Raw genomic sequence first — 25,874 nt, forward strand, 5'->3', positions numbered from 1 at the left:
AAGTCCTTATGAAATGTGGAAGAAAAAGAAACCAAGTTACCAACACCTGAAAGTGTGGGGGTGCCTTGCAAAGGTACTGATCCCTACACCGAAGAAGGTGAAGATAGGTCCTAAGACTGTGGATTTTATTTTCATCGGATATCCTTCACATAGTACTGTATATCAGTTTTTTGTTCATGAATCCAAGATTCCTGATATTCAAAAGAATACCATTATGGAATCAAGGAATGCCTCATTCTTTGAGACGATGTTTCCCTGTAATCCAGGAAACCAACAACCTACGACGTCTAAACGATCTCATGAGTCTGTAGATGACGATAATGAGAGTGACGAAAGTGAAGACGAAAATGTGGGGGTAGTGAGAAGGAGCAAAAGACAACGAACGGAGAAATCCTATGGGTCTGATTTTATGACCTATTTGCTCGAAGAAGGTGACCCAAAAACCTATAAGGAGACGATTACCTCACCTAATGGACCTATGTGGAAATAGGCCATCAAGAATGAAGTTGATTCAATTATGCAGAATCATACTTGGGATCTAGTAGACTTGCCAACTGGTTGCAAACCATTAGGTAGCAAGTGAGTTTTCAAGATGAAGTTGAAAACTTATGGCACTATTGATAAGTATAAGGCCAGACTTGTGATTAAAGGATACAAGCAATAAAAAGGCCTTGATTATTTTGATACATATTCTCCTGTAACGAGAATAACGTCCATAAGGATGATGTTTGTTATTGCTGTAATGCGTAATCTAACTGTACATCAAATGGATGTGAAAACAGCCTTCCTAAATGGGGACATAGATGAGGAAATCTATATGGAACAACCCGAAGGGTTTGTTGTCCCAGGACAAGAAAGGAAAGTTTGTAGATTGGTGAAATCATTGTATGGTTTGAAGCAAGAGCCTATGAAATGGGATGAAAAATTTGACGAGGTCGTGCTGGCTAATGGCTTCAAAATCAATGAATGTGATAGCTGTGCTTATTACAAGGATAACGAGAGTGGCTATGTCATGATGACGCTATATGTAGATGATCTACTTATTGCCGGAAGCAATGATAAAGTGATCAAATCTACCAAGGACATGTTGAAATCAAGATTCGACATGAAAGACATGGGACTAGCAAATTTAATTCTGGGAATTCAAATTTTTAGAATATCAGAGGGTCTCGCATTAAGTCAACCATATTATATTGACAAGATCCTTGAGAAGTTTCTTAAGGATGACTTTGAGAAAGCTAGGACACATGTGGATATGACTTTACACCTATCCAAGAACAAAGGTGTAGCTGTTTCCCAATTGGAATACTCGAGGATAATTGGTAGTCTGATGTACCTCATGAGTTGTACAAGACCAGACATTGCATACTCAATTAGCAAGTTGAGTAGGTTTACGAGTAATTCGGGAGCTGATCACTGGAAAGCGATCATAAGGGTACTAAGGTACTTGAGGGGAACTCGAGACTATGGACTGCACTATGGCAGATACCTAGCAGTATGAGAAGGATATACTGACGTAAATTGGATATCTAGCAAGAAAGCACTTAAGTCTACGAGCGGCTATGTGTTTACATTAGCTGGAGCGGCAATATCATGGAAATCCTCAAAACAAACGGTGATAACTCATTCCACGATGGAAGCTGAGTTTGTGGCACTAGATAAATGCGCCGAAAAGGCTGGATATCTACGTCAGTTTCTGGAGGATATTCCAAGATGGCCAAAGCCTGTAACTGCAATAGGGATTCATTGTGATAGTCAATCCGCTATTGGAAGAGCGCAGAGCACGATGTATAATGGAAAGTCTCGTCATATACGACGATGACACAGTTCCATTAGACAATTAATCTCAACCGGAATTATCACTATTGACTATAAACCGTCAAAAGATAATATCGCGGATCCACTAACCAAAGGGTTATCAAAAGAAGTGGTTGAGAAATCATCGAGAGGGATGGGCCTTAAGCCTATTACTTAACGGCATCATGGTGGACACCCAACCATTGCTGACTGGAGATCCCAAGAACTTGGTTCAATGGGACAACTAAATCATGATGACCAAATCACTGTGGGGGTAACCCCTGGCCTGTTCCTATGATGAGGAAACAGTGAGACCCGTAAGGTACGAGGTTAAGCTTTGAGCTTTTAATGATCTTTGATGAATACATGGAGTTCAGGAGTGAACGCATGGAATTCAGTTGAGTAAACGCGGGTTACTCTATAAGATAAAGATCACCTATGTGGGAGAGAAGTGGGGCCGCTTCAAAGGAGAATTGCGAGGCACAATTCATTAAAAACTCCTGCACAACCAGGACGATGTTCCATGGCCAAAATGGACATAATCATGAGAACTGAATGAGTCAGGAAAGATATAGTGATGAGTATGTCATCGTTTACACAAACGGTCGAACAGTTCAAGGACATCACGTCATACTGTCTACCAGTAAAGTCGATATACTTATTCGAGCGATGGTTCAAGGAGCATTCTCCACCTATCATATGCTATATCTGACCGCCAGAACTATCACCAAGTCAAGCTCCGCGTCTGTCTGTCTATGTGGTGCGTGCTACTAGACCATCAATCTCATTTTTGGGGGATTGTTGAACAAACTTAGTATTTTAAACTAAGTTATGAATCATTTTGAGACTCTATATGAGTGAGACACATTATGTGTTAGTGGTGTGTATTTATTGGAACGTATTCTCCTCTTCGAGGGGATTCCAACGCATATTTACACGCTCAAAATGAGTAAAAGGTGAATGAGAACTGATGTTCCAAAGTTTTACCTTTTAATATGAAAAGTGGTTTTGTACCATATCAAGAGTAGCACAAACCTATTCCTTAGTTTTTCTTATAAATACCATGTATCACATCGAAAAGAAAAACAAGTCCTTTCAAGCCTCTCTTTATAAATAGAGTCTTAGGGCATCAGTTTTATTAAGTCAAGGGAATAAGAGTCCTCTCTTTCATTCTCGGTCTCTTTAGTCTTAAATTTTTCCAATATTCCGGTGATAGTGCTCGGGCTTAGTTCAAGTTCGCTGAGAGTATATTCGATCTATCGATTATACTGGTATCTCGTTTTATCCTGGGAGGCTATCGACTCGCACATACGGTGAGAGGCGAAATAGCTTTAAGGAGACAGTTTCAACTGGACTCGAGGATCTCCATTTGGTTTTATTCTTTCTTTCTCTGTTTGATTTCGTTTACTCACGCACACACTTATTTGATTTATATGTACTAATCGCAGATTGTATTCACAATCTTAAAGCTATTTATTTTATACATCTGTGACTGATACATCTGTATCTGCTTGTTTTGTTGAGTAACAGATCGATGGAGAACCAAACTGTGAACGATCCGATGAACATGACGGCTGATCCCAACGCACAGATCACTGGATCTGATGGGGTTCACCAGCATCCGATTAACCCTAACGCACGGATCGTACGATCTGATGGGGGTCAAACGCTTGTTGGACATGTGCCTTCGGGTTAGTATATAAAAGTCAGTTAGCATATAAAAGTCGACGGGTAATAGAATAGCAGAGTTTGCATCACTTTCTTCTGCTCGCTCTTCTTCAAGGGGTAAAAAAAGATGCAGTGTCAAAATACTCTGGTAAAATACTTAACTGGGTTCACTATTTTTTATTTTACTAATGAACTTTCTGTTGCAGAATCATGATGGGAGAGATTCAGGTCGTAGAGGATTAGTTAGTTTATCATTAGGTGGAAATACTAAATACATTCGTTCAAAGTACTGTCTGTAAATGTGCTTTAGATTTTTGGAGCTCTCTATCCTCGTAGAGGCGGACAGCTGCAGCCCTCATTTAATCTGCAGGAGCAATTTTGCGAACTAAAACTCTGTACTTCACTAATTTATTTCTCATTTTGGTTTTACAGAACTACAATTAAACATTTTCTCACTTCTCAGATTTGCATGTGCTAAGCTCCTTGCATTATTGTCTTGAGTTTCCAACTTTTTGATTAAGTTTGTGCCATGCGCCCGAACTCAAGCTGACTTAGCTCACTTATCTGCAATCTCACTAACTTTATGTCCTCGAGTTTAATAAGAAGTTCGGTTCTTTGGCTGAAGTATCCCCTTGCTGTATGATGTACTATATCTGTGTTTTCTGTCCTTTGTGCCATGAGAACTTCCTTATTGTTTCATGTTTTAAAATGAAGCAAACAATCTTCTTTGTTGGTTGTCTTCCTTATTCTGTCCTTTGAAATGGTTTAAGTATTAAATACAGATTATAAATATGCTCTAGGGTATATGTTCTAAGATTATATATTTTCATTTTATAATAATTTGATATATACATAAATTACAAGACTCGGTTAACAAATTTAATATCTCCTAACAACGGAAATAAATCATATCTTCATAATATTTTAATTTATTATCATCTTACCATAGTTTCTTATTCGTAATATATTTATTATATCTCTTAACATCCTACTCAAACTCATGATATTAAAATCGAGAGGTTGCCAAAATTAAAAAAAAATAGAATCGTTCGCTTCAATCACTTACACAGATATGTCCAAAAGGATTCCTTACAAGAGTCTCTGCCGCAGATATAATTCATGTCCTTGTGATTATAGTAAGCAAAAGGATTCCTTACACGAGTCTCTGCCGTGCCGCAGATATAATTCATGTCCTTGTGATTATAGTACGCAAAAGGATTCTTACACGAGTCTCCGCCGCAGATATGTCCTTGTGATCACTTGGGTGAGTAGTATAATAGACAGTGAGTATGGTGCTTAGGCTTGGGTACATAGTATTGGATCAGGGAATAAGTGTTGTGTCCAAGTGTCATCGTGGTATGGTTGAAACTTGAGTTTAAGAGGATAATTGAATTAGATGAAAAACTTTTATTATGGTAATATATTTTTTTAAAGGTTTGAACATGCACAGAGTTAATTCATTAGCTTGAATGACCTTTGATATTGTAGAACTATTTCTATTTTTCTTAAAATGTTCCTTTTATGGGTTGGAATCAAACTTTTAATTAAATTGTCTTTTGGCTGAACATTCTAGATTGCATGGTTTGACTAGTTGCATTCTCCTAAAGAGTCGTAATTTTTTTATAAAATCATGTTTATGCCCGTTTTTTACTAATATAATATTTTAATTTATTATCATACCCACATACTTTCTTATTCGTAATATATTTATTATATCTCCTAACATCCTACTCAAACTCACGATATTCAAATCGAGAGGTTTCCAAAATTAAAAAAAATAGAATCGTTCGCTTCAATCAGCCAGTTGAATCAAACTATCATTATATTTATTTATCTCATTAGGTGTAAATACAATCTTAAGAGTAAAAATGGGGACAACCTGCGCGAACAAAATATGTATATCAACAAACAAACTCAAGAGTAAGTACCTTTAATCTTAAGAGATCAAAATATGTTTGTTGATATACAACATGCTCTAAGAACAAGAGTAAAAATGGGAAATGGACAATTGGGGGAATCTAAAGGAAAGGGTACTGTTGTTGTCCAGACTAAGAAAGGAACAGAGCACATCAAAGACGTACTTTTAGTTCCAGATTGGGAGCAAAATATTTTAAGCGTTGGACAACTTATGGAGCATGGTTATCGTCTTCTTTTTGAAGAGGACAAGTGTAGAATTTTTGACAAAAGTAGAAGCACGCAGGTAATAGCAAGTATTAAAATGGAGAAAAACTGAAATTTTCCTCCCAAAATCCCAACCAGATCAAATGTTGCCTTGAAGACGGAAGTTGACAATGAGTCATGGATTTGGCATAAGAAATTTGGCCACCTAAATTTTCAAAGTTTGAAGATCTTGCAACCAGAGGCGCACTGTAAGCTGGGCTGGGGGTTGGCATAAGACCAGCCTATTTTTTGTAGTGTCAGGTCAGCTTTTCCTCAGCTGGCAAGTCATGGTAGTTTGGGGAAGAAGTTTCCAGTGAAAGGAGTTGTTTATGGTTCGTCGGTTAACATACAGAAGTCGACGGGTAATAGAATAGCCGAGTTTGCATCACTTTCTTCTGCCCGCTCTTCTTCAAGGGGTAAAATACATAACTGGGTTCACTATTTTTTATTTTACTATTGAACTTTCTATTGCAGAATCATGATGGGAGAGATTCAGGTCGTAGAGGATTAGAACAATTGAGGAGATGTCGAAATCCATGCTTTTTGACAAAGGTCTAAATAAATATTTTGGGATGAAGCTCTTGGAAATCAAACTCCATTCGAAGCCTGGAGTGTAAGAAAGCCGTCGCTGTAAATCACCTGAAGGTCTTTGGTCTTTGGTATAAATTAGATGAAGCAAGTGAAAAATGCATTTTCATGGGTTACAGCTTGCAATCAAAAGGCTATAGTTTATATAGCTTGAAGAGTAACAAAATCATTATTCCTAGTGATGTTATTTTTGATAAAAATTCTTCATGGGATTGATAGAATAAGAAGATTGAAAAACATGTAGTCCTTGGTCCTATAAGTCCACAATTAATAACTGAAGATGAAACTCCAGAAGTTCAAGATGAGAGTTCCCATACTACACCAAGAACTGATAATTCAAGTAATTTTGGTTCCAGCAGAAGCGAGAACAGTATTCCCGATTCAACACCACCAACAAAGTTCAGAACCATCTCTGATCTTTAAAATCTGCTTTTTTAAATGGAGTACAACATGAAGAGATTTTTATCGAACAACTACAAGGTTTTGTCCTCCTGTTGCTGCTATATATTGTTGCACTATGTATTTTGCTGTTGCAGCTTGCTGCATGCATGTTTACCGATTATAATTAACCCCTCATAAATGATAATCCTAGTTGATGTCCTAATTCTAACACAAAGAGACATTATGCACCCAAATCCTTATGCATGCAAAACGAAGAAGAATACTCTATTTGTTTACAAAATGAATTGTTAGAATATAATATAAAGATCTAGTCGGGCATTCATCCAAGACCTTAAGGTTTTAGATGAGCTGGTTAGTCAACTAAAGAGACATTATGCACCCAAATTCTTATGCATGCAACACGAAGAAGAATACTCTATTCGATTACAGAGTGAATTGTTAGAATATAATATAAAGATCCATTAGGGCCTTCCTCCAAGACCTTTAGGTTTTAGAAGACCTGGTTACTCACCTAGTGCAGTTTGTCCTCCTGTTGCTGCTATATATTGTTGCACTATGTATTTTGCTGTTGCAGCTTGCTGCATGCATTTTTAACGATTATAATTAACCCCTCATAAGTCATAATCCAAATTGATGTCCTAATTCTAACACAAAGAGACATTATGCACCTAATCCTTATGCATGCAACACGAAAAAGAATACCCTATTCAAGTATTGCAGCACCCAAGACCAGATGGCAGATATTTTCACGAAAGTACTTCCTAAAGAAAAGATTTTGGGGGAGTGTTGAGAGTAGAGCTGGCCAATTGTGCGGGTTCGAACCGCCCGCTCGGGACCGGCTCGTACAGAAACCCGAATTTATTCGGCCCGAACCGGGCCGGTCCAAACCCGCACAATCCGCTAAAATCAACGAGCCAAATACGAATTAATTTTTAAAAAATTGGGACCGGACCGGACCGCACGAACCCGGCACGCACAGAACCCGCACGAGCTGCACTTGAGAGATACTGAGTAGCTTGAAAATATTAAGTGTAATGTTTTGTCATTCATGAAAAATACTAGTAGCAGGAAAGCATGCAGACAATTTTGGATATCAGTGTGGAGGTTGGACTATAAGCTGGCAAGGAATGGATGACGATATCACAAGTGGTAAATCAGCTAACCAATTTGCCGTACTGCTTCTATTCTTCGTTTGATTTCCAGTTCTAACCAATTTCATGTATTCAGGTAACTCTTCTTGTTTAACTTTTTGACGATTGTATATGTAACATAGATAATTCTAATTCTAGAAAGAGCGGCCCTCAACACATCATGCCATTGAATTAAACTTGATTTTTCTGCTATAACAGTTAGCCCTTAAAGTATAGTATGGTGTAACTTTTCATCAAATGTACCTTTTAACCCTTATAACGGTACAACTCGGAGGTCAGATGTCTTTTTTGCCCAAAAAAGTTACAAAATACCATGTGTCAAATTTTGATTGGCTAAATGAAAATGGACCCCTGCATTTACATTAAAAACACCAATAAAATCATCCCATACTGCCACATCAACCATGACACATCATTTTGTAACAATTTTTTGTACCTATTTTTTTAAATATCCTGCTTATATGCCGTAAGGATGATATCTATTTTAACAAATCTGATATAAGATTGGGATGAGCGAGAATCGAAATAAGAACCTAAGATTGGGATGAGCGAGAATCAAAATAAGAACCTAAGATGACAAGATAAGCTCATTAACATTTGAGCTATCTCATCATGCTCAAAATTACTTCATTAATTGTTATATGTTGAAAATTTCTTTTGATCATTTTATCATCTAACAATATGCGAACTCTAACCCACGATTCTTTTATTCCCAGATTATACTATACTACAATATTACAAGAAGAAATAAAAACTAAATACCATAACAATCATTAGATGCTTAGGTAAATAGTTGAGAATGGTATACAATGGAGTTAAGCTTAAGTGATTTGTGTATTAAATTGGGTTGTTGAGAATGGTAAATAGTTAATGCTTAGGTAAAGACTAGTTACTGAGGCTCTATTGCAGCAGATACGCCATTGATTTTGTTGTTGTCCACTTCTTTACATGTGAAAAATTTGAAGACTCACAAGTCACACTGCTTACATGCCTGGTTGGGATTTGAATCCGTAACCTAAAGTTAGCAAGAGAAGAGGAGTATCGCTGGGAAACAATGCTAGCAAATAGTATTGGAGCTACATGTGCATAGTTTTTAAGTTTGGTCCAACCAAACAATGGGATCAAATTAGGCTTGGACTGTGTTGGTTGGAAATGTGAGGCAAATAAATATTATTAGCCTTTTACTCAAACGACTTGTATATAAGTAGAGGGAGGGAGTACCTCCTAAGCACCTTCACATTTCTACTTAGGATTTCATTTTAACAAAATGATGAATATCTCAGTAATTCTCATCTTTTCTCTTGCTACAATCTCCTTTAGTACTGTTGTTATGGCTGATCTACAGGTTGGTTTTTACAATTCTACCTGCCCCAATGCCGAATCCATCGTTCAACAAGTCGTCCAAAATCGACTTAGGACTGATCCTTCCATAACCGCAGCTTTGCTTCGAATGCATTTTCATGATTGCTTTGTTAGAGTAAGTGTTGCTGTTCGAGTTAGATACGCATTTCTATATATAGATAAAATTATTTTGATAGTGTCATATTTATCACTAGTCTGCAGACGCGCATGCATGGTGGACTTTCACAGTTGCATGCAGTTGCAGATATATATGGATGCAATAATAGTACTAATTTTCTATTGTATTTTGCAGGGATGTGACGCGTCTATTCTTATTGATTCCACCGAATCCAACTCATCGGAAAAAGATGCCAAACCAAATTTGACAATTAGAGGTTATGAACTGATTGATGAGGCCAAGAAGAATGTAGAGGCCGCGTGTCCTTCAACAGTATCGTGTGCTGATATCATCACAATTGCAACCCGAGACTCAGTGGCTCTTGCTGGAGGCCCAAACTACATTATACCCACCGGTAGGCGCGATGGGCTTGTCTCGAGTGCGAGTGAAGTGAACCTGCCTGGCCCCTCCTTGTCATTTTCTCAGGCATTGCAATCTTTCTCTGCCAAAGGGCTGAGCCTTGATGATATGGTTACCCTTTTGGGTGCACATACAGTTGGAGTTGCACATTGTATTTTTTTTCAGGCCAGGTTACAGAGACCAGACCGGACAATGGATCCGGCTTTGGTTGCTAAACTATCCAAGGTGTGTGGCTCAGGTTCTAATCCGACAGCATTCTTGGACCAGAACACATCGTTGTTATTTGATAATCAGTATTACAACCAGGTTTTGTTGAACAGAGGAGTATTAAATATCGATCAACAACTTTCTCTGCATAACTCGAGTGCTTCGATGGTTTTGAATTTTGCTAGGAATGGGGCAGCATTTCAGCAGAGTTTTGCCAATGCTATGGTGAAGATGGGGAGCATTCAAGTTCTGGTTGGGACTGATGGAGAAATTAGGCACAATTGTAGAGTGTTTAATTGATTACAATAAAAGAATGCTATGGCCATATAGTTCTTCTTGAAGATGCTTACTAGTGATAAAATTAAATAAAGACTTGCAGCAAATTACTGTAACAATCTGTTGCATCTATATAAAATATTGTCATATTACTGTATTCTGTTTGCTATGAATGTTCAATGTTGTCCTTTTACTACAAACATTATCAAAAGATCATCAGTTTCTTTTACATATATTTGCTGTTGCTAAACATTTATTCTCTTGCGAATTCTAAAGATTGTGATCATCAAATAGACGCAACTTATGGCCTAGCTAGCTTGATCTATATACTAGATCCATGTTCAAAGTATAAAGAGATGATCTAACCACACTAATTTCTGAACCAAGCAAAACCCTCCTGTGAAAAGCACTTTTAAATCCAAATGCTAACTCGATCAGGCTCAGAATTTGCCCATGAGCTCAAATTTCATTGAGGTTATGATTTTGTGATTTATTCAAGACAACTCTGTTAATTCCGTAAATCACATTTTTCTCTTAAATTAATCATTCTAGCCCAGTTTACACTTTAATTTTTATTTTCAAAATGAAGCTTATGAATGTGGGGTTCTGCATCACCTGATTTACACCGAAAGTGAAGCTTACAAAAGCATATATGTCAATGGACTGTGTTATGTTTTAGTTGGTAAGTCTTATGAGTGAAACTTTGCATGTGCAGTGCAGTATTCAATGTTGGAAGTAACTGGAGTATAGTTTGGATTTCATTCTTAAATCTTACCGAATAATTGTTAGGAAATCCGAGGTGGCAAAGTTCATAATTTGTTAGGCGTGCTGTTTACTTAGTTTATAGCTTTTTAAGCTTTCTGCCCCTTTGTGTGACATTTTACAGTGGTGCAAGGATAACTAATTTTTGAATGGAGTAAATTGCAATTTTAACTTTGATCTCATCAATCTTTGGTAGCTGTTGTGCTTGAAAATTGATATGAGCTCTAAACAGACCCATTACAAGAATTGACAATATTTTCGGGCTAAAATAATTGGATCCCATAATATAGCTGAGCTCCGGTATCAATATATTAACCAGAAACATATATCATTATATTGATCAAAATCTTATTAGCTAATACGTGGAGCTATATCAATGAGATGAGTCCTCCTATTATATTATCAGGTGCAGCGGGTTATCCCCACATCAATAGTAGGGTAGTCCTGCCCCTATATCAACAGGAGTGAATTCTCACCTCATATTTTAAAGAAACTTAAAGAAATAAGCGTGAGTCCATGCTCACATGTCAACTGCACAGAAGATATAATTACAACAATTTATGACTATATGACTTTTTTGGGGCACATCATCAAAATCTTGCGGAACTATATTACACTTGGAAGGACTTCTTCGAGATCAACACTACTTACATAAGTCTGGGATCAAATCACATGACCAGACTCTAAGGGGTCACATGTGAGACTTGTAGGTATTCTTGTGTTTTACAAACGAGATATTTTCGCCTAATGCCATGACAACCTATTACAAACTAGCTGGACTTGATCATGGATATGGGCTTTTCTACGAACTGTCCAACGGTCAACGAAAAATTAGATCTTCCTAAATATACTCCATTATGGTTATTATATTATAGTATATATTGTATACTAAATAACATTCATTAGATCATCCTAAGACAAAATTGAAAAATTGACGCGAATAACCCTTCTTTCAATTTTTTAAACAAATATAACCAATTCTAAAAAACTGATCAATAATGTCCGATCTAATACCCAGCACCTAGCTAAATATTGCGTATTCATGATATGCAATTATAAAATGCTTAATCATTTTTAAATTTCCTTTATTGTGAATCGTGAAATGAGTATTCTTAATTTTGAAAAATAATTATTTAATAAACAAGTCACAGCAGATTGCGCACTGAACACGATCTTTTAAATTAAGTACATGACTTTAATACTACTAATACTACTCAGCTGATGTGGCACGGTGCATATAAGATGCCAGAGGTGCCAGCTAGCATCAATTCTGTTACAAAGTTCTAGTATAAAAGCTCTTAGTTAGTTTTCTTTCTCAACAAGATAATGTAATCACTTCAATCTCTTTAGTCTATAGTATCTCTGTAATCTCTCTGTAGTTTCTCTGTTATTCATATATCAAATCCTTTACTTTCTGACATGGTATTAGAGCCACGAGCTCGATTCTTCCGCATTTGCGCTTGATTTCACTCTGCTTGTTCGTTGTTCTTATCAGAGCTTCGACCTATCAAGTTGCTATTCAAGTACTTCTACTGCGAACTTTGCATTGTGATTTTGGATCGTTTTTTCTCAATCTTCGATCACCGATTGATCTTCAATGATTTCGCGTTTTCATTTCTCGATTCTACTTCAGTTTGCTAGTTCACAAAATCAAGTTTCACTACGTACATATCAGAGTTAAGTTCGCACATCAACTCTTTGATTAATAGTTTCTTTTCTTTTTTTCCTCCAATTTTCACCTGATTTCATCTCTTCTAAACAATTATTTCTATGCGCATCAAATGTTTGTCACATCTTCTCACTTATTGTGTGCTTTGATCTCGATGAGTATGTTCATCTATTTCTTTGATATGAGTATGTTCATCTATTTTTAATAATTTTTTTTCTGACCTGTTATAATACTGCTCGTGTTGAATTTTGTTTTGGTTCGCTGCGATTTCTTATCTCTGTTTGCGCAGCGGTGTTGCTGATTTTTGTAATTCTCATATTCTGGTGACTATGCGTTGTTCATCTCGTTCTTGTTTTGTTGCACACGACCTGTTTGATACTTGTTCTCTTCGAAATTTTATCAACTCTACAACTCAATTCAATCATTTTTCTGCGTTTCTTGATCGATGACGGCGTTACAAAACACTCATCACAATTCTGTTGTCTCAGAGTCATTTGTTCATAAAAGTGTAGTTCTATTGTACATTGTGGTGGATTTTGTGAAGTACTACTGTTTGTGCATTATAGTGATTCGGCAAAGCCATATATATATGTGCTGTTCAGAGAGACGGTATCAAGGGTTGTTGGATTTGTTTGCTATTGGAGATTTGATGTGTGTCTCGTTTGTTTGTACAAATGAAGCTATTGTTGAGGTTACTCCAGAATTTGTTTGTTAGTGCTTTCACAGGATTAGGCACATGCTATAATGCCTAGGATTGATGTTTACTCGGAAAGCAAATTTATACTTTAAATTCTGCTCTCCATTTTCTGATGTTCCTCTAAGTTCTACACATTAAACCTTGCCCTCAATGCCTTGTTGTTACATCTCATATGTTGTCCAAGTATTTCTTGGTTGTGAATTTTTCACATTTCAAATTTTTTGCCCTTTGTGGCTTGTGCCCCTTTGTGGGTTGGTTGTTTCAACTATTCTTGGTTGTGACATTTGATTTGATATTCACCTATTCTTGGTTGTGACATTTTTTAAACTCATATTCTAAGCCTCTTCCTAGGTTCTACCCCTTTTGTGAATTTAAGGCACATTATGAGTTTATTATGCCCTTTTATGGGTTTCTTCTCCTCTTGTGAATTTGTTTCTTACTGCATTTAGATGCATAATGCATTGTTGCATTTTTTTTTCTTGACCATTGTTGCTATTGTCAACATGGTAGATGCCCTCTATGGGTCTGATGCTCCTTAGTGAGTTTGTTGCCTTTTGTGGGTTATTCTCATGTTATGTGGAGTTGGTTATATGCTCCTGCTCCTGCTAGTGCTGGTTGCAAATTGTTACTTTCATCCTGACTTGAGGTTATCTTCTTATGCGTCATACAAGCTTGGTGTCCGGATTCAAAGGTCTTATTACTTCTTCGATGTTGATCTTCAAGTTTAATGTTCTCAATTTCTTTCCTACATCCAACTTGAGGGGGGATGTTGGTATTAATACTACTAATACTACTCAGCTGATGTGGCACAGTGCATATAAGATGCCAGAGGTGCCGGCTAGCATCAATTCTGTTACAAAGTTCTAGTATATAAGCTCTTAGTTAGTTAGTTTTCTTTCTCAACAAGATAATGTAATCTCTTCAATCTCTTTAGTCTATAGTATCTCTGTAATCTCTCTATACAATCTCTCTGTAGTTTCTCTGTTATTCATATATCAAATCCTTTACTTTCTGACAACTTCATATCACGATTTTGAGACTCATAAATAACACTTAATTAAAAAAAATCAAGTGTGAGCACTTATTTAATAATTTTTAATATTTTAGTATTCAATAAATTTCTATTTGAATTTTAAAAATATTTAAAAAGAAATAAAGATTAACACAAATATTTAGGGTTTAGGATTTAGTTTAGGCCCCTAAACACCGGAACCTAAATCCTAATTTAAGATAGAGTTTAGGGCAACCTAGAAACCAAACTCTAATTATTAACATTTCGCCCGCAAAAGTAGAATTTATGATTATACCTCCTGCACCAGAGTCTCGGCTGCGGGTTCCCTACGATAATTTTTTTTATTAAAATTTTCTTAATATTTTACTGTTCATCAATCCTCAAATTTAAATTTTTAAAATATTAAAATACTTATATATATAAATAAATTATATTTTAAATATTGACATTAGGTACTTATACCCTTTATTTTTCCACCTAAATGCCATGCATTTTTATAGTTATACCATGGTAATGCATTACCCGGACCTCGTTTGCCTATCCAGCATCAATACCCTGTCATAATATGTGTGATTGATTTTTGGAAAAAAACAATTGATTTTTGAAAAATGATTGAACAAGTTACATTACCATGAAATGCATATCGTGATTTACTCTCTAATTGCCTTTTTTTACACATTGACGGTGACAATACCCAGGATCATAACAGGTAGGATTATCGATATCGTAGAAACAATTTGGTTCTTCCAAGTCATCCGCATCTACAATAATTCATGTACAGATAGTATAATTATTTTTATAATAACAATATTAGAAATATAATAATAGTAACGGTCATAATAATAATTAGATGGATTAACGAGATTATGAAAATTTGGAGGCTAACATGTGCTATTAGCGAAAGATATCATTGTGGTAAAGAGAACAAGAGCAAAAATGTTTCTTTTACTAGTTGGAATCAAACCTGTAAGTGACTGAGAAAATGTTTTCTTCAGCCAAAGCTGAATATGTCGCAGTAATTTTGGCAACGTCGCATGTTCTGTGGCTGAGAAAATTATAACAGTTGGCATCAGTGCTGGTCGAATCAATATTATTGCTCGTATTCAGAAGTTGCTACATCAATAAAGATAATGGCTAGTAGTTCAAATATTAACACCTCCATTATTCCAGTATTTGATGGAGAGAATTAGGAGTTCTGGTGCGTACAAATGAAAACGATATTTCGTTCACTTGGCCTATGGAAATTAGTCAGTATATGTTTTCATAATTCAGAATCCACTGAGAATTTAAATGCAGCCCAAAAGAAGACATTGAAAGAGAGTCAAGAAAGGATGCATATGCTTTTTCAAAAATTCAATATGGAGTCTCGGATTCAACATTTTCCAGGATTATGTGAGTATCAGTGTCAAAGGAAGCTTGTGATATTATTCAACAACAGTTTCATGGAAATGATAAGGTACAACAAGCTGTTATATGAGGAGAGATTTTGAAAATTTTAAAATGAAGGAGAATGAAAGTATAAATGAATTTTCTTCTAGATTTATCAGCTTGTTAATCAAATGAAATCTTGTGGTGATGATATTTCTAATAAGAAACAAGTAGAGAAAATTTTGATAAGTTTTCCAGACAAATTTATCCCTATTATTTCTGTAATTGATGAAACTAAAGATTTGTCTACACTTACCATTCAAAGTCTGATGGGGTCTTCAAAAATTTATGAGCAAATGGTGAAAGGTACCACTGAAAACTCTATCAAAAACGCGTTCTAGTCAAAAGTTAACATCAAAATAGAAGATCTTGGAGTAATGATCGTGCTGAAAATTTTAGAGGAAGAAGTGGAATATATTATTATGCTAGAGGAAGAAGCAGAGGAAGAAATTTTAGCGGAAGGAGGCCACAATCAGAAAACATTCAGCAAAAGGAAGATACAGTGAATAGTCGAATTTGCGGATAGAATAATCAGCTGGAGAGAAATTGTTGGCACAAAGGTAAGCCCAAGTGTCATAATTGTGGTAAATTCGAGCATTTTCAAAATGATTATTTTGTGAAGGAACCCCAATAAGCAAACTTTACTGCAATCAAAGGAAGATACAGTGAATAGTCGAATTTGCGGATAGAATAATCAGCTGGAGAGAAATTGTGGGCACAAAGGTAAGCCCAAGTGTCATATGTTAGTTGATATACAACATGCTCCAACGACAAGAGTAAAAATGGGAAATGGATAATTGGTGGAATCTATATGAAAGGGAACTACTGTTGTCCAAACGAAGAAAAGAATAAAGCATATCAAAGACGTACTTTTAGTTTCAGATTTGGAGCAAAAAATTTTAAGCGTCGGACAACTTATGAAGCATGGTTATCGTCTTCTTTTTAAAGAGGAAAAATGTAAATTTTTTGACAAAAGTGGAACCATACAGGTCATAGAAAGTATTAAAATTTAGAAAAATATAAATTTCCCTCGCAAAGTCCCAACCAGATCAGATGCTGCCTTGAAGACCGAGGTTATCAATGAGTCATGGATTTGGCATAAGAGATTTGGCCACCTAAATTTTCAAAGTTTGAAGATCTTGCAACAAAAGAATATGATATACAGCCTAAATTTTATTGAACATGAATTTGATGTATGTGAGGGATGCGTTCTAGGAAAACAACATCGTGCTGCATTTCCAAAAGAGAATGCATGGAGAGCTAGGAAACCACTTGAGCTTGTTCACAATGATATTTGTGGACCTATGGGAACAAGTAAAACATGTATTTCTTACTATGTATTAAAGATTATACTCGAATGTGTTGGATGTATTTCATTAGAGAAAAAGTTGAAGTTTTTACTATATTCAAGAAGTGGAAAAATCTAGTTGAAGGACAAAATGTGTAAAGCATAATGTAACGTTCTATGTAATCAAGGAATTATAACTCAACATGAAATAAAAACAGATAAATAATATTAACTGTGAAGCACATGAACCTGAAGGTGAAGACTGGATAAATATAAAGAATCAAAAGGTGGATTTAATTCTCTAAGTCTCTAATCAGGTCATGGAACCATGAAGAATAAAATATCAAAAAACTTCTAGTGACAATAAAATATATTGATTTAAGGTATTAAAGATCAAGGTTTCAGTGATTGAAGTAATGAATGACAAATAAAATGTATCATCTCAGAATTGTAAAGAGATTGAGTAAATTCAATTCAGTGCTAGTTGTTTGTGAACAATACCAGTGGGCTAAGAATTAGCACATAAGAAAAGAATTGATTTAATCATGAAAAAGAAATGAAGTTGATAAATCACAGAGTGGTCAAAAATGAAAGAATTGAGTTGTACTTAAAAAACCAGGAAAATACTTTAAGTGATTAAAACTCTTCCCTCTTGGAGCAACCGGAAGAAATCACAAGTCACAGAACACTTCTTGTCGCAAGTGGGAAAAATACTAAGGACTTTGTTTCTCCCTTCTTGTCGCAAGTGAGAATATTTTCTAAGGCACAGAAAAAAGCCCTTCTTGGCGTAACAGAGAAGAGTGACCCTCTAAGCGTAACTCAGCAAATAAACTATGGATTTTACTCTTAGCGCAACTGAATTATAAAAACTAAGTCAAAGTGGCATAGTTTGTCATGTTGTCGCAACTCAGGAAAAAAACAACTCACTCTTGGCGCCACTCAAGTCCTTGGTTAATTCATTGATATCACATAAGCAATCAAATTAAATTGCTGAAATTAAGCCATGTAATTGTATGATTGAAAAGTCTACACACAAAAGAAGCATAATGAATTGAATTCATTTAGTTATCTTCTTCAGCTCCCATTGTATTTTATGAAGCACCATTGAAGGGCAAATTTAATAAACTTGTAAACATATTATTATGTTGTTGAACTTATTGTAGCTAATCATTTGATTGATTAGAGTGTAGCAACATCAAGGTTTATATTAATAAAATAATATATTTCTCAAATTGTTTTGTGTATATTTTGATTCCGTATATTTAACGAAGAATTTGAAACGAATTGAAAAAGATTGTAAGTATCGTATTCAACCCGATACTTTGGGACAAACAAAGTGATTTTTTCGTCAAGAAGTTGAGAACTGATCGTGGGGGTGACTACAACTCGAAAGAATTCAACAATTTTTGTGAAGATATCGGCATAGAGAGCCATATGATAGTCAGCTTCACTCCTCAACAAAACGGAGTTGTCGAACGAAAGAATAAGACAATTGAGGAGATGTCGAAATACATGCTTTTTGACAAAAAGCTGGAAAAAAAAATTTGGGCTGAAGCTTTGAAAATGGTTGTTTATTTAATGAATAGATGTCCTACTAAAGCTCTTGGAAATTAAACTCCATTCGAAGCCTGGAGTGAAAGAAAGAAGTCGGTAAATCACATGTGCCTAAGGAATAGAGGTATAAATTAGATGAAGTAAGTGAAAAATGCATTTTCATGGGTTATAGCTTGTAATCAAAAGGCTAGCGTTATATAGCTTGAAGAGTAACAAAATTATTATTTCGATGTTATTTTAGATGAAAATTCTGTTGGACAAACTTAGTATTTTAGACTAAGTTGTGAATCATTTTGAGACTCTATATGAGTAAGACACATTATGTGTTAGTGGTGTGTATTTATTGGAACGTATTCTCCTCTTCGAGGGGATTCCAACGCATATTTACACGCTCGAAATGAGTAAAAGGTGAATGAGAACTGATGTTCCAAAGTTTTACCTTTTAATATGAAAAGTGGTTTTGTACCACATCGAGAGTAGCACAAACCTATTCCTTAGTTTTTCTTATAAATACCATGTACCACATCGAAAAAAAAAACAAGTCCTTTCATGCCTCTCTTTATAAATAGAGTCTTAGGGCATCAGTTTTATTAAGTCAAGGAAATAAGAGTCCTCTCTTTCATTCTCGGTCTCTTTAGTCTTAAATTTTTCCAATATTCCGGTGATAGTGCTCGGGCTTAATTCAAGTTCGCTGAGAGTATATTCGATCTATCGATTATACTGGTATCTCGTTTTATCCTGGGCGGCTATCGACTCGCACATACGGTGAGAGGCGAAATAGCTTTAAGGAGACAGTTTCAACTGGACTCGAGGATCTCCATTTGGTTATATTCTTTCTTTCTCTGTTTGATTTCGTTTACTCACGCACACACTTATTTGATTTATATGTATTAATCGCAGATTGTATTCACAATCTTAAAGCTATTTATTTTATACATCTGTGACTGATACATCTGTATCTGCTTGTTTTGTTGAGTAACAGATCGATGGAGAACCAAACTGTGAACGATCCGATGAACATGACGGCTAGATTAAGACATGTAAATTATGACACTTTACGACGTTTAAGTGCAAAAGAATACATACCTAAACTTACTATCGATTCAAAACATAAGTGTGAGACTTGTGTTGAGGCAAAATTAACGAGATCATCATTTAAACGTGTGGAAAGGAACACCAAAGTGCTAGACCTAATACATAGGGACATATGTGATTTAAAATTCGCTCCAACAAAAGGAGGAAACAAGTATTTTATTGCATTCATTGATGATTGTACAAAATACTGCTATATATATTTTTTGAAAAGCAAAGACGAAGCTATAGATAAATTTAAAATCTAAAAGGAAAAAGTTGAGACACAACAGACTGAGAAAATCAAAACGATACGAAGTGATCGTGGAGGTGAATATGTTGAACCATTTGGAGAATTCTGTTCACAACATGGTATAATCCATGAGGTCACTGCACCATACTCCCCTCAGTCAAATGGTGTGGCTGAAAGGAAGAATCGCACTCTGAAAGAAATGATGAATGCGATGTTTTTAAGCTCTGGGCTTCCACAATCGATGTGGGGAGAAGCCATCTTAAGCGCAAATAATATTTTAAATATTACGATGCGCAAGAATAAGGATGTAAGTCCTTATGAAATGTGGAAGAAAAAGAAACCAAGTTACCAACACCTGAAAGTGTGGGGGTGCCTTGCAAAGGTACTGATCCCTACACCGAAGAAGGTGAAGATAGGTCCTAAGACTGTGGATTTTATTTTCATCGGATATCCTCCACATAGTACTGCATATCAGTTTCTTGTTCATGAATCCAAGATTCCTAATATTCAAAAGAATACCATTATGGAATCAAGGAATGCCTCATTCTTTGAGATGATGTTTCCCTGTAATCCAGGAAACCAACAACCTACGACGTCTAAACGATCTCATGAGTCTGTAGATGACGATAATGAGAGTGATGAAAGTGAAGACGAAAATGTGGGGGTAGTGAGAAGGAGCAAAAGACAACGAACGGAGAAATCCTATGGGTCTGATTTTATGACCTATTTTCTCGAAGAAGGTGACCCAAAAACCTATAAGGAGACGATTACCTCACCTGATGGACCTATGTGGAAAGAGGCCATCAAGAATGAAGTTGATTCAATTATGCAGAATCATACTTGGGATCTAGTAGACTTGCCAACTGGTTGCAAACCATTAGGTAGCAAGTGGGTTTTCAAGATGAAGTTGAAAACTTATGGCACTATTGATAAGTATAAGGCCAGACTTGTGATTAAAGGATACAAGCAATAAAAAGGCCTTGATTATTTTGATACATATTCTCCTGTAACGAGAATAACGTCCATAAGGATGATGTTTGTTATTGCTGTAATGCGTAATCTAACTGTACATCAAATGGATGTGAAAACAGCCTTCCTAAATGGGGACATAGATGAGGAAATCTATATGGAACAACCCGAAGGGTTTGTTGTCCCAGGACAAGAAAGGAAAGTTTGTAGATTGGTGAAATCATTGTATGGTTTGAAGCAAGCGCCTATGAAATGGCATGAAAAATTTGACGAGGTCGTGCTGGCTAATGGCTTCAAAATCAATGAATGTGATAGATGTGCCTATTACAAGGATAACGAGAGTGGCTATGTCATGATGACACTATATGTAGATGATCTACTTATTGCCGGAAGCAATGATAAAGTGATCAAATCTACCAAGGACATGTTGAAATCAAGATTCGACATGAAAGACATGGGACTAGCAAATGTAATTCTGGGAATTCAAATTTCTAGAACATCAGAGGGTCTCGCATTAAGTCAACCATATTATATTGACAAGATCCTTGAGAAGTTTCTTAAGGATGACTTTGAGAAAGCTAGGACACCTGTGGATATGACTTTGCACATATCCAAGAACAAAGGTGTAGTTGTTTCCCAATTGGAATACTCGAGGATAATTGGTAGTCTGATGTACCTCATGAGCTGTATAAGACCAGACATTGCATACTCAATTAGCAAGTTGAGTAGGTTTACGAGTAATTCGGGAGCTGATCACTGGAAAGCGATCATAAGGGTACTAAGGTACTTGAGGGGAACTCGAGACTATGGACTGTACTATGGCAGATACCTAGCAGTATGAGAAGGATATACTGACGTAAATTGGATATCTAGCAAGAAAGCACTTAAGTCTACGAGCGGCTATGTGTTTACATTAGCTGGAGCGGCAATATCATGGAAATCCTCAAAACAAACGGTGATAACTCATTCCATGATGGAAGCTGAGTTTGTGGCACTAGATAAATGCGCCGAAGAGGCTGGATATCTACGTCAGTTTCTGGAGGATATTCCAAGATGGCCAAAGCCTGTAACTGCAATAGGGATTCATTGTGATAGTCAATCCGCTATTGGAAGAGCGTAAAGCACGATGTATAATGGAAAGTCTCGTCATATACGACGATGACACAGTTCCATTAGACAATTAATCTCAACCGGAATTATCACTATTGACTATATACCGTCAAAAGATAATATCGCGGATCCACTAACCAAAGGGTTATCAAAAGAAGTGGTTGAGAAATCATCGAGAGGGATGGGCCTTAAGCCTATTACTTAACGGCATCATGGTGGACACCCAACCATTGCTGACTGGAGATCCCAAGAACTTGGTTCAATGGGACAACTAAATCATGATGACCAAATCACTGTGGGGGTAACCCCTGGCCTGTTCCTATGATGAGGAAACAGTGAGACCCGTAAGGTACGAGGTTAAGCTTTGAGCTTTTAATGATCTTTGATGAATACATGGAGTTCAGGAGTGAACGCATGGAATTCAGTTGAGTAAACGCGGGTTACTCTATAAGATAAAGATCACCTATGTGGGAGAGAAGTGGGGCCGCTTCAAAGGAGAATTGCGAGGCACAATTCTTTAAAAACTCCTGCACAACCAGGACGATGTTCCATGGCCAAAATGGACATAATCATGAGAACTGAATGAGTCAGGAAAGATATAGTGATGAGTATGTCATCGTTTACACAAACGGTCGAACAGTTCAAGGACATCGCGTCATACTGTCTACCAGTAAAGTCGATATACTTATTCGAGCGATGGTTCAAGGAGCATTCTCCACCTATCATATGCTATATCTGACCGCCAGAACTATCACCAAGTCAAGCTCCGCGTCTGTCTGTCTATGTGGTGCGTGCTACTAGACCATCAATCTCATTTGTGGGGGATTGTTGAACAAACTTAGTATTTTAGACTAAGTTATGAATCATTTTGAGACTCTATATGAGTGAGACACATTATGTGTTAGTGGTGTGTATTTATTGGAACGTATTCTCCTCTTCGAGGGGATTCCAACGCATATTTACACGCTCAAAATGAGTAAAAGGTGAATGAGAACTGATGTTCCAAAGTTTTACCTTTTAATATGAAAAGTGGTTTTGTACCATATCGAGAGTAGCACAAACCTATTCCTTAGTTTTTCTTATAAATACCATGTACCACATCGAAAAGAAAAACAAGTCCTTTCAAGCCTCTCTTTATAAATAGAGTCTTAGGGCATCAGTTTTATTAAGTCAAGGGAATAAGAGTCCTCTCTTTCATTCTCGGTCTCTTTAGTCTTAAATTTTTCCAATATTCCGGTGATAGTGCTCGGGCTTAGTTCAAGTTCGCTGAGAGTATATTCGATCTATCGATTATACTGGTATCTCGTTTTATCCTGGGAGGCTATCGACTCGCACATACGGTGAGAGGCGAAATAGCTTTAAGGAGACAGTTTCAACTGGACTCGAGGATCTCCATTTGGTTATATTCTTTCTTTCTCTGTTTGATTTCGTTTACTCACGCACACACTTATTTGATTTATATATATTAATCACAGATTGTATTCACAATCTTAAAGCTATTTATTTTATACATCTGTGACTGATACATCTGTATCTGCTTGTTTTGTTGAGTAACAGATCGATGGAGAACCAAACTGTGAACGATCCGATGAACATGACGGCTGATCCCAACGCACAGATCACTGGATCTGATGGGGTTCACCAGCATCCGATTTACCCTAACGCACGGATCGTACGATCTGATGGGGGTCAAACGCTTGTTGGACATGTGCCTTCGGGTTAGTATAGAAAAGTCAGTTAGCATATAAAAGTCGACGGGTAATAGAATAGCAGAGTTTGCATCACTTTCTTCTGCTCGCTCTTCTTCAAGGGGTAAAAAAAGATGCAGTGTCAAAATACTCTGGTAAAATACTTAACTGGGTTCACTATTTTTTATTTTACTAATGAACTTTCTGTTGCAGAATCATGATGGGAGAGATTCAGGTTGTAGAGGATTAGTTATTTTATCATTAGGTGGAAATACTAAATACATTCGTTCAAAGTACTGTCTGTAAATGTGCTTTAGATTTTTGGAGCTCTCTATCCTCATAGAGGCGGACAGCTGCAGCCCTCATTTAATCTGCAGGAGCAATTTTGTGAACTAGAACTCTGTTCTTCACTAATTTATTTCTCATTTTGGTTTTACAGAACTACATTTAAACATTTTCTCACTTCTCAGATTTGCATGTGCTAAGCTCCTTGCATTATTGTCTTGAGTTTCCAACTTTTTGATTAAGTTTGTGCCATGTGCCCGAACTCAAGCTGACTTAGCTCACTTATCTACAATCTCACTAACTTTATGTCCTCGAGTTTAATAAGAAGTTCGGTTCTTTGGCTGAAGTATCCCCTTGCTGTATGATGTACTATATCTCTGTTTTCTATCCTTTGTGCCATGAGAACTTCCTTATTGTTTCATGTTTTAAAATGAAGCAAACAATCTTCGTTGTTGGTTGTCTTCCTTATTCAGTCCTTTGAATTGGTTTAAGTTTTTTTTAATTGGTTCAAGTTTTTTTTTTTGGAAAATGCCAGGGTTACTAAATTGGTTCCCAAAAAATTATAAAATGTCATGTGTCAAATTTTAATAGCTATTTGAAAATGGACCCCTCACATTTACATCAAAAACAGCAATAAAATCATCCCATTATTCCACATCAACCATGACACATCAGTTTATAACAATTTTTTTACCTCTAGCATTATTTTTTTTTAAAATTATTCCGCTTATATGCCGTAAGCATGATTTCTCTTTTAACAAATCTAATATAAGATTGGGGTGAGCGAGAATCGAAATAAGAATCGAAGATGACAAGATAAGCTCATTAACACTTGAGCTATCTCATTATATTCAAAATATTTCATTAATTGTTATATGTTTAAATTTCTTTTGATCTTTTTATCATCTAACAATTGTGAACTCTAACCCACTATTCTTTATTTTTCTAGATTATACTATACTACAATATTACAAAAAGAACACCATAAAAACTAAATACTGTAACAATCATTAGATGTTTAGGTAGATAGTTGAGAACCATTGGATGCAACACAAATATAATATTTTTTATTCCAATTATAATTAAACACATTCAAACACTCATTCCTTATTCTTTTATCGCTTTATTTGTTTGTACAACGGCATAAAAATTCTAATTGTTTGTACAACAACATAAAACTTGATCGCCTTCGGTGCAATATCCCCTCTTGTAGCCTTTCTTTACACATTGAGGGTGGCAATATGTAGGATCATAACAATTTTGATTTAAGAGATCATTATAACAATATGGTAATTCCAAGCCACCTGCAACTACAATAATAAAAGTGCATGGATTAAGAGAGAGAAATTAGTCTTGGTTCGTAATATTAAATATTACAGGAATGACCATAATAGTAACGAGATTATGAGAATTCTACAATAATTCATGTACAGTACATATATTTAGAAAGAAAGAGATTAGTATTGGCCAATAATAATAATATTTATGTAATGATAATAGTACGATACTAAAAATAATTATGTAACAATATTAAAAATGTGATAAAAACAATCATAATAGTAATTAGATAAACTAACGAGATTATAAAAATTTAGAGTGTAACCTGTGCTATTAGCAAAAGATGTCATTGTCGTCAAGAGAACGAGAGCAAAAATGAATAATTTTGCTAAAACCATATCTAGTTGTACGAACTCCTTTTTCTTTTCTTTACTTTGTTTTTTTTCTGTAAAAGAGCGAAGAGTAATGCCTTTTCTCTGAGTATTGTCTCTCTATTTCTTTATTTATGTGTGTTTATATAGGAGTAATAATTAAGTATATGTGGGTAACTTAAAAACCGCATCCTCATTGCTTCAATGACCTTTTTTTAATGGAGAGCATTATTTTTAGGAGAGTTAATACTACATTAACTCTAGCTTGTTATTTATGGCTATATATTGATATGTTTGAAAATGATAGGTTT

The 25,874-nt window shown here is 35.9% G+C and overlaps 1 protein-coding gene and 1 long non-coding RNA gene across 2 annotated transcripts; one reads left to right on the forward strand and one right to left on the reverse strand.

The window, feature by feature from the left end:
- Positions 1-8,993: 8,993 nt before the first annotated feature.
- Positions 8,994-10,315, forward strand: LOC141705774 (peroxidase 44-like). Its single transcript, XM_074508666.1, has 2 exons — positions 8,994-9,243; positions 9,421-10,315. The coding sequence occupies exons 1-2, from the start codon at positions 9,034-9,036 to the stop codon at positions 10,150-10,152; spliced, it is 942 nt and encodes a 313-aa protein (XP_074364767.1). The 5' UTR covers positions 8,994-9,033; the 3' UTR covers positions 10,153-10,315.
- Positions 10,316-24,959: 14,644 nt separating this feature from the next.
- LOC141705778 (uncharacterized) lies at positions 24,960-25,662 on the reverse strand. The gene is made up of 2 exons (XR_012568478.1): positions 25,518-25,662; positions 24,960-25,224 (listed from the first exon to the last, which is right to left on the reverse strand). It is a non-coding gene; the product is annotated as an uncharacterized LOC141705778 (long non-coding RNA).
- Positions 25,663-25,874: the final 212 nt, after the last annotated feature.

The sequence above is a fragment of the Apium graveolens genome, chromosome 2, assembly GCF_009905375.1.
Source record: "Apium graveolens cultivar Ventura chromosome 2, ASM990537v1, whole genome shotgun sequence".
In the NCBI taxonomy this organism is placed as follows: Eukaryota; Viridiplantae; Streptophyta; class Magnoliopsida; order Apiales; family Apiaceae; genus Apium; species Apium graveolens.